We start from the raw sequence: 14,050 nt of genomic DNA on the forward strand, positions 1-14,050 counted from the left end.
AGACAAGTGGCTTTCTATTAGCGTAAAGTTGAATAGAATAGATTATGAATGTATGAGATTGACGTAATCAATCGTCGTCGTCGTCGTAATCAAACGTCAATCTCATACATTCATAATAGAAAGCCACTTGTCTAGGGGGGCTTAGCGTCATAGAGAATATTAAAAATTGGTATAGATAAACTACGATAACATGGCGCGCCCCTCCAAATTACTGTTTCAATGTGTGTAGTGACATCCTTACGAAGGAGTTTGTATGTAGTTGTACGTATTCGTCTTTAGTACTTTACGTCCAGATTTGTTGGTCAACTAATCATAAGTTGCCGAGCGCCCAAGACAATACAACGCACGTGTCGTTTTCATAGAATACGTCAGTGCAGCGCCATTACTAATAATAATGAGCGATTAGACGTGAGCGTCGAGCAACAAATCCGTGGATTTGTTTTTGTTTGACGGCCGTCTCATTACGCACACATGCGTTGTGAATCTGGGTGGTGCATTGTAAATACTTTCACAAATACTATCAAACGTTTTGAATTTTGGAGGGGCGCGCCATGTTATCGTAGTTTATCTCTACCTAATTAAATTTAATACTTACATATATTTATTTAAAAAAAATAGACTGAAACAAAGAAATCATTAAACATGCGTGTACATTTTTGTTCGCAAGCGTATTACTACAGTAAGCATGTTTCGGCAGCGAAACTGCTCAAGTGTGAAGTAAATTGCTTCGACTGTACATTGTACAGTCGATTGAATGCTGGAAGTTTCTGTGATCTGTGGCTGGAACAATATTTTAAGCATAATTCATTCAGTAGTTAAATGTTTCAAATTATTGTGTGTTAATTTGATATGGCAGATTGTCTTATATGTATTATTAATAGGATATTAGAGATACCGTCGAAACTTGAAGTAATATATAAATATTTCGTGTAGTGGTATTTGTAGTTAAAATTTCCGAAATGGCTTGACATATTTTGTGGCTGTGGCATATTGATTAGGTCTAAGAATCGGTCAACATCTATTAATCAATAATCATACCCCAGACTAATAATAAATAATAATATATGTATCTACTACGTATCCCTTAGTGATTAAATAGTATGCTGTATGGCTTGTATACGTATTACGTAGTATATTATTATTATTCTGTGGTATGGCAGAACAACGTTTGTGGGGACCAAGTGGGGACAGTAATTAGTCTATACCATACAATAATTGATCAGAATAATGCAAGTAATTTCTAATTCTAAATCAAAAACATAAAAAACGAAGGCCACTTTGTAAAGGCCGCATTTAATAATTGTTATATTATCATTCCTCTTTTGGAATGATAACGATAACCTCCAACAAAATTTTAAGACCAATAAAATGATTTATCACAACATTGACATAATGCGAAAAACAGTTACTTACTTGATAAAAAAAATTTAACATAGTGCCCCTGAAAGCGGACTGACCTACGGTCTGCGGTCAACACGGCAATTATTTCTAGAAATTACTTGTTTAAGATATAGATAATAAAGGTTTACAAATAGGCGAATCATTTAAGGGAGATTAGACGTGATTATATCTAGTTCCATTGGAACATAATAATTATTGTTTTAATTAACCCCTGACGCAAAAGGGGTGTTTTACAAAATACGATTCATATATGTATAATTACAATTTACAAACATAAATGAGTGGCTTATCTTATACATATTATAGATTAGAAAAGCATTAAAATACTTAAATGCTCTATTTATGAATATAATTAATAATTATCATATAACGCAGTCGTTATGTTACAATCAACGTGACGCTGCGCTATGATGTCAGGGCCATCGCTAATTGCGTGCGCTAATGTTCGGCCTGTACCGCCCGCCTGCCGACCACCTCGCAGGGCGCGGGCTCCACTACCTCCCGGTTGCCTCCCAGCCATGAGCCAGCACTCCTCACAAATTGCACAACTGATACATTATCGCGAAACACGATGATAATCATAACATACACTGATTATACTAGAATTATATGCGTATGTACCTAACTACCTATATGTATTATGAATGGTGATCTATAATTATCTAGTGACGTCCGAAAATTATTCTATATTCAATCGGCATTCAGCTTACGGAATATACTAAAACAATATTAATAATCTATATATTATACTAGCGGTCCGCCCCGGCTTCGCCCGTGGTACATGTTTACGTTTTCTCTACATAAGAACCATCCTCGTACTTCAAGGAATATAATAAAAAAATAATTATCGAAATCGGTTAAGCCGTTCTCGAGTTATGCGCTTACCAACACATTTTGCGATTCATTTTTATATATAAGAAGACTAGCGGTCCGCCCCGGCTTCGCTCGTGGTACTTACGTTTTCTCTACATAAAAACCATCCTCGTACTTCAAGGAATATAATAAAAAAATAATTATCGAAATAGGTTCAGCCGTTCTCGAGTTACTTATGCGCTTACCAACACATTTTGCGATTCATTTTTATATATAAGATAAAACTCAAAGGTGACTGATATAGTGATCTATCAACGCACAGCCCAAACCACTGGACGTATCGGGCTGAAATTTGGCATGCAGGTAGATGTTAGGACGTAGGCATCCGCTAAGAAAGGATTTCCCGAAATTCTTGCGGGAACGGGGAAAAACGGGGATGCACGTACAAAGTCGTGGGCGGAAGCTAGTAAATTAATATAAATCTTAACTGCCTCGAGATATAATATACCTATTAGTTTCACCCCCGTGGCTCCACTCCTGTTGCCCGTAGCGTGATGAAATATAGCCTATAACCTTCCTCGATAAATGGGATATCTAACACCGAAAGAATTTTTCAAATCGGATCAGTAGTTCCCGAGATTAGTGCGTTCAAACAAACAAACAAACTCTTTAGCTTTATAATATTAGTATAGATTAGTATAGATATGCGGGACTATATTTTAATTTTTAATCCGGTCTACGGTTACCGGTATTACCCGGATTCCAGAACTTGGCTCGGATACGCGAAAGAAATGCTTTTGTTACTTAAAAGTAGGTATTAAGATGTAGACCGTAACTTTTTAATTGTAAAATATTAATAACTATTATGTTTAAAAAATCATTATGTAGCGTAGGTAAGTATTAGAAAATATTTGCACATACATGTAGAGATAAACTACGATAACATGGCGCGCCCCTCCAAATTACTGTTTCAATCATTTCAATGTGTGTAGTGAAATACAAATATTTAAATATTATATTATTATTATTTATAATAATATAATAATTAAATTATTAATTTTTATTATTATATTATATTATTTATTATGAATTTCACAAATACTTTCAAACGTTTTGAATTTTGGAGGGGCGCGCCATGTTATCGTAGTTTATCTCTACGGCTGATTAAGCGTCAGGTGGCGTCAGGTCTAGGATAAAAATGGAAGAGTTTTAATATTCTGATACTTACAGATATAATAGAAAATGTATCATCTACAACAATTAAGTGATATCTTATTTTGGCATCAAACGTATATAAGTAAATAGTGTGATGATGACATAGCTTCCTAGTCTCAGGTGACAGCTCACGCCTCACAGCAATGTTTGCCGAGGACGTTAGGACGTTAGCGCTCGCACTCGCCCACGTTTAGCTCGTTAGCGGCTATTTAGCGCGGATTTTTTGACTGCAGATTATTTGGATTTCACAACTTCCTACTCTATTGCGTAGTTAATTATGCTATACTTACCTTAATTTGGTTATAGTATGATGTAGTTCATATGTATCGAAACTCGAGGGCGTGAGAGCAATGATGTGTATGATGACATACGTCTCAACTCCATTAGATAGTGTATACCTATGTGTATCCTATACTATCTAAAGATAAATATAATTAGTAAGTGCATGCTATCAACCATCTATCGATATTGTTTATCTATAATATGAATAATGTTTACAGGAGGTTATCTCGGACAACAAAACATTACATTATAATAATTAATAATTAGCACTTTCCTACTAGAAAACTGATAACTATATGATGAGACCATATTTTGTAAACAAATTGGAAACGTAGTTCAAACACAAGCCTTCATGTTTGGAAATGTAAACGAGTTTGAGAAACAACAGTTACACGAAGATAATTAGGTATTGTTGATAATATAGGTACACCGTGATTTTGTTTAGCCTGTTAATTAATTAATTAATTAATTTGGTAGGTACTGATTAATTTAAGCAATGTTATAACGATACAACGTTGCTTCATTGCAAATTTCAGGATTCTGTGTTCACGGGAAATACCGGAATACCGGGTTTTGATTCCCCTACGAATGTTGAAATAAGCGAAAATTTGCAGCATTAAATATGTAAAATAGCAATTTATGTAGTTATGTATATATAAAAATGAATTTGGATTTTGCGATTCATACAACCCATTTTGCGATTCATCTTATATATAAAAATGAATCGCAAAATGTGTTGGTAAGCGCATAACTCGAGAACGGCTGAACCGATTTCGATAATTCTTTTTTTATTATATTCCTTGAAGTACGAGGATGGTTTTTATGTAGAAAAAACGTAAATATGTACCACGGGCGAAGCCGGGGTGGACCGCTAGTAAATAATAAATAAACGGCAGTACCTGTATCTTTTGATTGCGTTGGTTTATAAATTTAATTTTATCACAGGATCAACGTAGTTATCATGTGATGATAGTTAAAATAATTATGTATTAACTAGGTTAAACTTACTTTTTTTTAAAACTCTGAATTTCCTTAGAAAACAAAAACTTCGAAGTTCGAAATTATCCTCAAAACCCCCTCAACAGCAGCTAACACTTAGCTATCGACTTCAAATTTCTTGCTTCTAAGGTGTTTCTTGTGCCGAGGAAAGAGGTAGAAATCACTAAAAGTTAGATCTGACGAATAGGGTGGGTACTCAAGCAATTGGAATGTCTATTTTTGAATGTCAGCAATCGCAACTGACACTTTGTGATCTGATATTCTTCTCGTCGGGTAACATTCTCGACATCCAACATGCGGAGACTTTTTTTCGTTTTTGAGAATTCTTTGATTTCTGCCATATAGATGCCTGCAGTGACCTCAACTTTATGTCTGGTGGTTATTTTCTGATCTCCCAATACGACATCATTCAAATCCGTCCAGTAGTTCCTGAGATTAGCGTGTACAAACACAGAATTATTTTTTTTGGATTCGTTTTCTCTACCCCTTCTTTTCCTAAACCCTCTCCTTTTATTTTTTTAATATATTATACCTATTCAGTGTACAGACGCGGTTTTTTTACTGTTTTATTATGTAATAAATAAATATAAAAATATATTGTATAGAAGATGTATGAAGAAAGTGATGAATGAAAATTGAAATTTACCTACTCAGTACTGCGTATTTCCAAACTATACATAGCCAGAACGCAACCATAGGAAACTGCTCGTGTATACTTTGTAATGCTGTTTTTAAGTTTGTTATTACAATATATACACGAATTTTGCGTACTGATCGTGTATACTGTGTAACGCGGATGCTTGCTTCTTCGTTCCAAACTATACACGATCAGTACGCAAATTATAACTAAATATACCACTTACGCTTGAGCGAAATAATAAATATATAGACAATAAAAGATTTGTACAGTAAAGTACAAGATAGATTTGTAAAGATCTATCTACTTTTATTCTTTTTGATTGATTCAGTATAATATGGAATAAAAATATTATTAGGTAAGCTTAGAAAAATAAATAGGTAACACATATTATAAGGGTTACCTATGGGTTAGGTTAGGTTCGTGTTTTTTTTAACTACACAAAAATAGGAGCCCCGGGGCTCCCTCGCCTCGCAACCGTTTTCTTCTGGACTTATTAGATTCTTACATTTTAGCACTATTTTCAATTTTAAGTCGTGCAGCATAGTCATTACATACACAATACACATGCATTTTAATAATAGATTTCAAAACAGCAATATACAATAATATAAACGCGAGCAATGGATAGACGCCGCGCTTACTCCGAAACATACACGATTAGTCTGCATGCGTACTGGCGCTGTATATTTTGGAGCGCTATTCTTACTTACTTCACTACAAAGTATACGCGAGTATTTGCGTACTGCTGTTGTATAGATTGGAAGAACTTTGTAAAAAAGTTATTTCCAAACTATACGTGATTAGTTTCACACCGTTGCGTACTGGCCTTGTATAGTTTGGAAAGACGCCTCAGTACTCTGCAAAAGTGACATTGACAAGACATTGACAGATTTATTTGCTTTCTTCGTACATACTCGTAGTAGTAAGTAGGTACGGGGTACCTTTTTAACATATTAAACATATTATACAATATTATGTTACTTTGTTTTCGTGTTCAGTGAATCATAGTAAATTTGGTTCCTTCTAATTTTAAACCACACTAGTTTATTTTCTGTTTTTAGATTTTGCTTAATATTTAGTTACTAATAATCTTAATCTTATGTTTATAGATTGTCTATTTCGGTCGATTTACAAAAACTACAGCGATTAAAACATAACAATAAATGTGTTATCATACGTGTGTAATTATTCGTATGCGAATCTACATTGCCTACGAAGTGCTCGTGTGATAGTTGTTTATCACAGGCGACTCTATATAAACGCGCTGGCGCAGCGAAGAAGCAGTATTTGTGACACGGTACGCGTACAGTGCGTCGCTCCGTCGCTTGTTGTACAGTGTCTCTAAACTACTATAAAATGGCTGCGAGAGACCCCGCCTCCGAACAACTCGTTAACTTCAAGAAATCCGTTAAGGTAAATAGATTGACATACCGAAAGCCATATATCATCAACAACAATATTCTAGCCCTGAGCAACTGGTACGAGTCTTGTTTGGATATTGCGAAATAATGATTCTCACTATTCATTTAAATTTGAAAACCCCTGATTTGTTTATAAGGACGTTTCTACTTAGGAATGTACTTTAATCCTTATCTTTATCTAATATATTTTATTGAAACATTAATATCTAAGTGAACTTTGCACTGCATTATCTGACTTTGTATTACTGTAGTTGTTGGTGTCAACAATTATTTTAATTAAAAGTCATTAACAAAATGATATTCATGAAGTTTTACTTATTTTCACATACCTGAATTACTATGCAAACTCAATAATTGTATTTAAATTTACTTTATGCTAATGTCAATGAAGCAAATGCTATGCGAATAATGTTTACTAGATAAAATATACTGTAATTTATTTTAATAATTCAAATAACTAATTTAAAGCTAACTTAACACTGAACTTGACCTTTAACAAAATTCTAATTTATATGAAGTGAATTAACTTTTTTTATATCCTTTCAGGACACACCCATTATCACCACTAAGTATGGAGCACCCGTAGGTGTGAAAACAGGAGTCTTAACAGTAGGAAAGAATGGTCCTGTATTGTTGCAAGATGCCAATTTCTTAGATGAAATGTCATCCTTTGACAGAGAAAGAATTCCCGAGAGAGTGGTACATGCAAAAGGAGGTGGTGCATTTGGGTACTTTGAGGTGACTCATGACATCACCAAGTACTGCGCTGCCAAAGTTTTTGAAAATGTGGGCAAGAAAACACCAATCGCCATGCGTTTCTCGACCGTCGGTGGAGAGAGTGGATCTGCCGACACCGTGAGGGACCCCAGAGGATTCGCCATCAAGATGTACACAGATGACGGTATTTGGGATATCGTTGGAAACAATACTCCCATTTTCTTCATAAGAGATCCAACTCTGTTCCCGAGCTTCATCCACACTCAGAAGAGGAACCCGGCTACACACTTAAAGGACGCCGATATGTTCTGGGACTTCATGACCCTCAGACCTGAAACCATGCATCAGTTGATATATTTGTTCGGTGACCGAGGTATTCCTGATGGCTTCAGATTTATGAATGGGTACGGTTCCCACACATTCAAAATGATCAATGCGCAAGGAGTTCCACACTATGTGAAGTTCCATTTCAAGACCAACCAGGGCATTAAAAACCTGACAGTGGAAAAGGCCGCCGAGCTAGCCTCCTCGGATCCCGACTATTCCATTAGGGACCTGTACAACGCAATAGCAAAAGGAGATTTCCCCTCGTGGACACTACACATCCAGATCATGACCATGGCTCAAGCGGAGAGCTGCAAGTTCAATCCGTTCGATATGACCAAAATTTGGCCCCACGCCGACTACCCTCTCATTCCCGTCGGAAAACTGGTCCTCGATAGGAACCCCAAGAACTACTTCGCGGAGGTGGAGCAGATCGCGTTCAGCCCGTCCAACATGGTGCCCGGCATTGAGCCGTCGCCCGACAAGATGCTGCAGGGGCGGCTTTTCGCGTACAGCGACACGCACCGCCACCGCCTCGGCGCCAACTACTTGCAGATCCCCGTCAACTGCCCGTTCCGCGTGACCGTGTCTAACTACCAACGCGACGGGCCGCAGACAATGTGCAACCAGGACGGCGGCCCCAACTACTTCCCGAACTCGTTCTCGGGCCCGCAGGAGTGCCCCCGCGCGGCGCGCCTGCAGCCGCGCTACCACCTGGCCGGCGACGTGGACCGCTTCGACAGCGGCCAGAGCGAGGAGAACTTCGCGCAGGCCACGGCGCTGTACACGCGCGTGTTCGACGAGGCGGAGCGCGAGCGCTGCGTGCGCTACCTGGCGGCCAACCTCAAGGACGCGGCCGGCTTCATCCAGGAGCGCGCCGTCAAGCTGCTGGCGCAGGTGCACCCCGAGCTGGGCAGCAAGGTGGCCGCCGCGCTCGCGCCCTACAAGAGGCACCAGGCCAACCTGTAGGCCGCCACGCCGCCGACCGCCGCCACCGCCACACACGCCGCGCTACTGGGACTCATTGGGTGCTATCTACATGACTAGCTATAAGTTTTAGATTTTTAATCGATCCTCTTGGGAGCACAGGTACAAAATATAAGACTCTTTTATAAGAAATAATGGATTAAATTTTTTTTTTATAATACCTACATTATTGTTTTATTTTGCGCTCGATCTCAGTTAGTATTTAAATACACAAATTACAAACTTGTATTAGTAACTCAATCAGGTCAAACCTACTGAACGGATTTTGATGAAAGTTGGCAGTGCTGTAGCTTAACAACAAATGCGCCACAAATATCACGACTTTTATAATAACATTTACTTACAGTCCTACTTATGAAGACTTGTTGTAGGAAAAAATGAAGATTATAATTACATATTACTATAACTCGGATGAACAGAAAACATATAGGTAATAATAATTCATATATGTACCAAATTTTAATCTAGCTAACTCATTCATACGCAAACCACACCGGCCAAGTGCGAGTCAGTCTCGCGCACGAAGGGTTCCGTACTATGGGGACGCCTCTTGATATTTTATTTTTATTAATTTTTAGTATTTTTTGTAATAGCAGCAACGGAAATACATCATTTGTGAAAATTTCAGCTTTCTAGCTATCACGGTTTATGAGATACAGCCTGGAGACAGACAGACATACAACGAAGTCTCAGTAATAGGGTCCTATTTTACCCTTCGGTACGGTTTGAGTTTGAGTGAATGGTAACTTTTTTTAACAGTTAAAGCTTTGATTAGAAATATACTTTAACTAATTACCTACCTAATACATATATTAGCGTAATGTTAAAAGTGTGCATCTATATTGTCCGCCCCGGCGCGGCCCGCGGTACATTTTTACATTTTCCATAAATTAAAAACCATCCTCGTAAGTACTTACTTTAACGAATATTATAAAAGAAGAATTAACGAAATTGGTTCAGCCGTCTTGAGTTATGTGTTTACTGTTTACCAATACAGTTTGCGATTCATTTTTAGGGTTCCGTGCAGAAACGGAAAAACGGGACCCTATTATTGAGACTTTGTTGTCTGTCTGTTTGTCTGTCTCCAGGCTGTATCTCATAAACCGTGATAGCTAGAAAGCTGAAATTTTCACAAATAACGTATTTCATAATTTCCGTTGCCGTTATAACAACAAATACTAAAATATATATATATACATACCTATACATATTAAGGGGGGTTCCCATAGTGCGGAATCCACAAGGATGACGGAACCCTTCGTGCGCGGGTCCATCTCGCACTTGGCCGGTTTTATTACATTATAGTGTGTATCATCCAAGGAAAAACACAATCTGTATAATCGTAATAACATGTTATTATAATTATTATATGAATTCACACGTGATTCGTATGAAAAAGCGAATTTAATGATTAGATAAACTCAAATATTTACTCGACGATTTATCATTTAAATTCCGATTAAGATATAGGTACAGGTCTACCTATCTACTTTTATCTCTGTTATTCACAAACTTTCACGTCCAAGTAACTAGGTATGTACCTGGTATGTACTTAGTAGGGTAATTGCGCTGGTTTGCCGTCCAGTTTCGGTTTTCGTCCATTTGACTGACCTGCTACAATCACGTGCGTAAAACTTGAATACAAACCTACCTTCCCGCGCAAGTTTGCACTTTTTACGGTCCTTAATGTGTAAGCAACAGTACTATCAACATCAAAATTTGATTTGACAAGAAGAGAGTTCAAAAAATTAACGTAAAAGTGGCCGCTTCCCATCCGTGCCTTGCAGATGTCATCGCGCGAGAGAAAAATTTGCCGGCGAGAAAAGTTCATGGTAAGTTAAATCACTGTTTTAGCTAGTTAACGTAATGTTTTTGGTACGTATGTTTAGTTATAAGCCTATTAAACGCAATTAGAAGTGTTTATCATACTTTTTTATAATACTCTTCGAAAAATTAAGTGGACGGATACTAGGTTACCAAATTCTCAAAATATTTGGTTTTCGTCCAAGTGGACGAAAACTCAAACAGCTACGTGAATATTTGTTAGGTTCTTTTTACTGTATCGGACCTTTAAAATACTGAATAGTTTCTCCCGAAGTGATCTTTATTGCTATTAGTTTAGATTTTTTGGTTTCCGTCCACTGCTTTGTCAGTGCTGCCAAAATAAAAAAATATTTAAAGAAGTGGACGAAAACTAAATTTAGCTTCAAACGTTTCAGTTTTCGTCCATGAATGAGTATTGGAGTGGACAAAAATTAAAAATGGCTATTCTTTTGCAGTACTTTTCGTCTTTTTTACGTATTGAAAAGTTTTCTATTCAGTATCTTCCTTATAAATAATTGGTGAGGGCCAGAGTGTTGTAGGTACCTAATATTGTCATTCATTCAGTCATGTATCATTCTCCTTATGTGAAGTAGAGTCAATTATTCGTGGCATAAATGGGGGTAGGTCAGACATAATACACTGTATTTTTCTTGATTATAATTCACTTGAGTATCATCTTTTATTCTAGGTCTGTTTTGCCAATGCAATATTTTTTTATTCTACTTACTCAACGTATCCTAAGAAAGATCTTATTGTTTTTAGATGGCCTCGAAGGAGTCTAAGAAAGCTAGAAAAAAAAACGCTACGTACACTGAAGAATCTTAAAGAATAAAGGCATCAGTAAGACAATAATGCATAGTTCAGTAAGGTATAGTATAGTTTATTTTAGTAGCTAAAACGTATTATTATGGCTGTGTTTAATATAGTACGTTTCATTTGATAAACAAAGTATTAGAATGAATATTTCTGTTGTTTTGATGTAATTTCTCAGTCCTATAATAATTATTACTTTATTCATTTACATTGTAAGTAACGCATTCCTTTCTTTATTACGAATGATTAATCAGTCATCACTAACGCATATAAAGACTGCCAAGTGCTACATAGATCTCAGTGTTGACTAGTTATATTGATTATTATTAGTAAAACTAAACCTGTAAGGTAGTGAGAAATTGTGATGTTGATTAAATAAAAGTATGTATATATTTACCTGTAATTGGTTTTTAACTTAATAGTTGACCTACCCTCCTTTTTCTACACGGTGGTCGAAAACTAGCTTACACTAGGACGAAAACCAGTTTTTTTGGACGAAAACTAGCATTTACCCTACTTTTGCAGAAAATAATTTAAATAAAAAGATACGTCAAAATGATTTATTTTCACTTAATATTATCTTAAAGAAGACTATATAAGGACTAAATAAAAATATTATATGTTTAAGGAAGGGTGCTCCAAAATATTTATTTCGCATCACAAAGTTGGCAACTCCCATAACTGGACGAAAACCAGCGCAATCACCCTAATTTAATTTGAATGTATGAAATTCTGATAAGTACCTATCATATATTTTTTTATACGGATATTAGTTATTATTTAATGTGTTATACAAGATGCACCAAATATTAGGCGAGCGGCCGGCGGCGGGCGTGCCCGCATCGAGGCGAGCAGCCCGCGCAGCACGCTCGGCCTGCGCGCCGCGCGACCGGGCGGCCTCGCCTCGCTCTCCGCTAATTCCTCGAGCTGTCACTGTGCCACATGCTCCGTGCTCTATAAGTAGCAGGTCAATGTTAAATCTTACGAGTACATTTCTAACGAACTATCAAATAGGTACCTAATAAATGTTTATTTTAATCATTCTAGTCTTAGAAACTTATGAACTTGATAGTCGATAAGAATAATTTACTTTTTGCTTTTTTTTTTCGGGTATTATTTTCAACACATCGCGCAGTCCTAGTCGTGAAGTAGGTATAATTTTAATTTTATTAATGTATTCTATAAGTTCTAACGTGAGCAGAGGTCAAGGTCTTGCTACTACGACAAAAATGGTCAATGCGCCAAACTTCAATTTTCAAATGACTCAATCGAAATTCTGTATTAAAATATGTGAAACTAGAGGTCCGCCCCGGCTTCGCCCGTGGTACATATTTCTCAATAAAAGGTAGCCTATGTCCTTTCTCGGGTATCAAAATATCTCCATACCAAATTTCATGCAAATTGGTTAAGTAGTTTAGGCGTGATTGAGTAACAGACAGACAGACAGAGTTACTTTCGCATTTATAATATTAGTATGGATTACATTTGTTAATATGTATATCATGTACCTAGTACTTATTTATATAAAAATTGTTAAAAATAGCTAAATATGTATTAATATATTTTACTGATAAATGAATCTGCAGTCCACAAGTTGACTACCTATAATGTATTATAGTCAACGGGTGGATTGCAGATTGATTTTTCAGTAAAAATATGTTTCCTTCTTTAAAATTAATAAACTGTACATAAAGTACGTAATATACCCACGTATGTATCTTATTCCTGATTAAAAAACTCTTATCCATGTCGGATATAGGAACTACAACCGATACTACATTTATAAGATTATGATCACACAAGTAAAATACTATAGGTCGGTAGTGTTGTTGCGAAATCACAAAGAATAAAATACCTAAAATATTGGAATTGGATCGACTCCTCAAAATTAATAATCTAGCTAAATATAACTAAGTAGGTATGAATAGTATCTTTGACACAGATAACAATATAAAATACGTGTGGCACTCGGGGACTGCCGCGGTAAAGCTATTGCAATTTGCATAGCATGCCTTCAAGCCACACCTCCGTGTCCGTCGGAGTGGGGAGCGTGAGGTTTTTTCGTTACGGAATTTAAGTATGCTTTTGGTAATTGGTAAAGCTGTAGTGTAGGTGTAGACGAAGGGTTACTAAAAATAGATGTATATATAGTAGACTAGATTTCCGCCCGCGGCTTCGCCCGCGTTTTCAAAGGAAAACCCGCATAGTTCCCGTTCCCGTGGGATTTCCAGGATAAAACCTATCCTATGTGTTAATCCAAGTTACCCTCTATATGTGTGCTAAATTTCATTGTAATCGGTTCAGTAGTTTTTACGTGAAAGAGTAACAAACATCCATACATCCATACTTACAAACTTTCGCCTTTATAATAGTATTAAGATATTAAATGTAACCTGTGGATGTAACATTCACCTATTTTAGCGAAATTTCTTATGAATTTATATTAGTTAAAATTTTAATGATTACTGCACTACAAAATCATTTTTTTATGATATTAATATAGAGAATGGAGAACAACACTTAAATTATTTACGAAAAACGATGTGCGAAAAATTTACGTGTATTATACGTGAAACTGGTTTTGTGCTCTAGTATACCAACAGGCGTTTAAACA

General features: G+C 36.5%; 1 protein-coding gene across 1 annotated transcript; it reads left to right on the forward strand.

Moving 5' to 3' along the window:
* The first annotated feature begins 6,494 nt into the window (after positions 1–6,494).
* Cat (Catalase) lies at positions 6,495–8,965 on the forward strand. Its single transcript, XM_090119506.1, has 2 exons — positions 6,495–6,763; positions 7,318–8,965. The coding sequence occupies exons 1-2, from the start codon at positions 6,707–6,709 to the stop codon at positions 8,779–8,781; spliced, it is 1,521 nt and encodes a 506-aa protein (XP_089975632.1). The 5' UTR covers positions 6,495–6,706; the 3' UTR covers positions 8,782–8,965.
* Positions 8,966–14,050: the final 5,085 nt, after the last annotated feature.

This window comes from Colias eurytheme, chromosome 1, assembly GCF_061535395.1.
Source record: "Colias eurytheme isolate Ceu_HAF_F1 chromosome 1, ilColEury1 Martin Lab GWU primary, whole genome shotgun sequence".
In the NCBI taxonomy this organism is placed as follows: Eukaryota; Metazoa; Arthropoda; class Insecta; order Lepidoptera; family Pieridae; genus Colias; species Colias eurytheme.

Excerpts from the sequence above, each read along its gene's own strand:
- Cat (XM_090119506.1), top strand. The coding sequence starts at position 6,707 with ATGGCTGCGAGAGACCCCGCCTCCGAACAACTCGTTAACTTCAAGAAA. Across the intron at positions 6,764-7,317 it reads ACTTCAAGAAATCCGTTAAG|GACACACCCATTATCACCAC; the intron begins GTAAATAGATTG and ends ATATCCTTTCAG.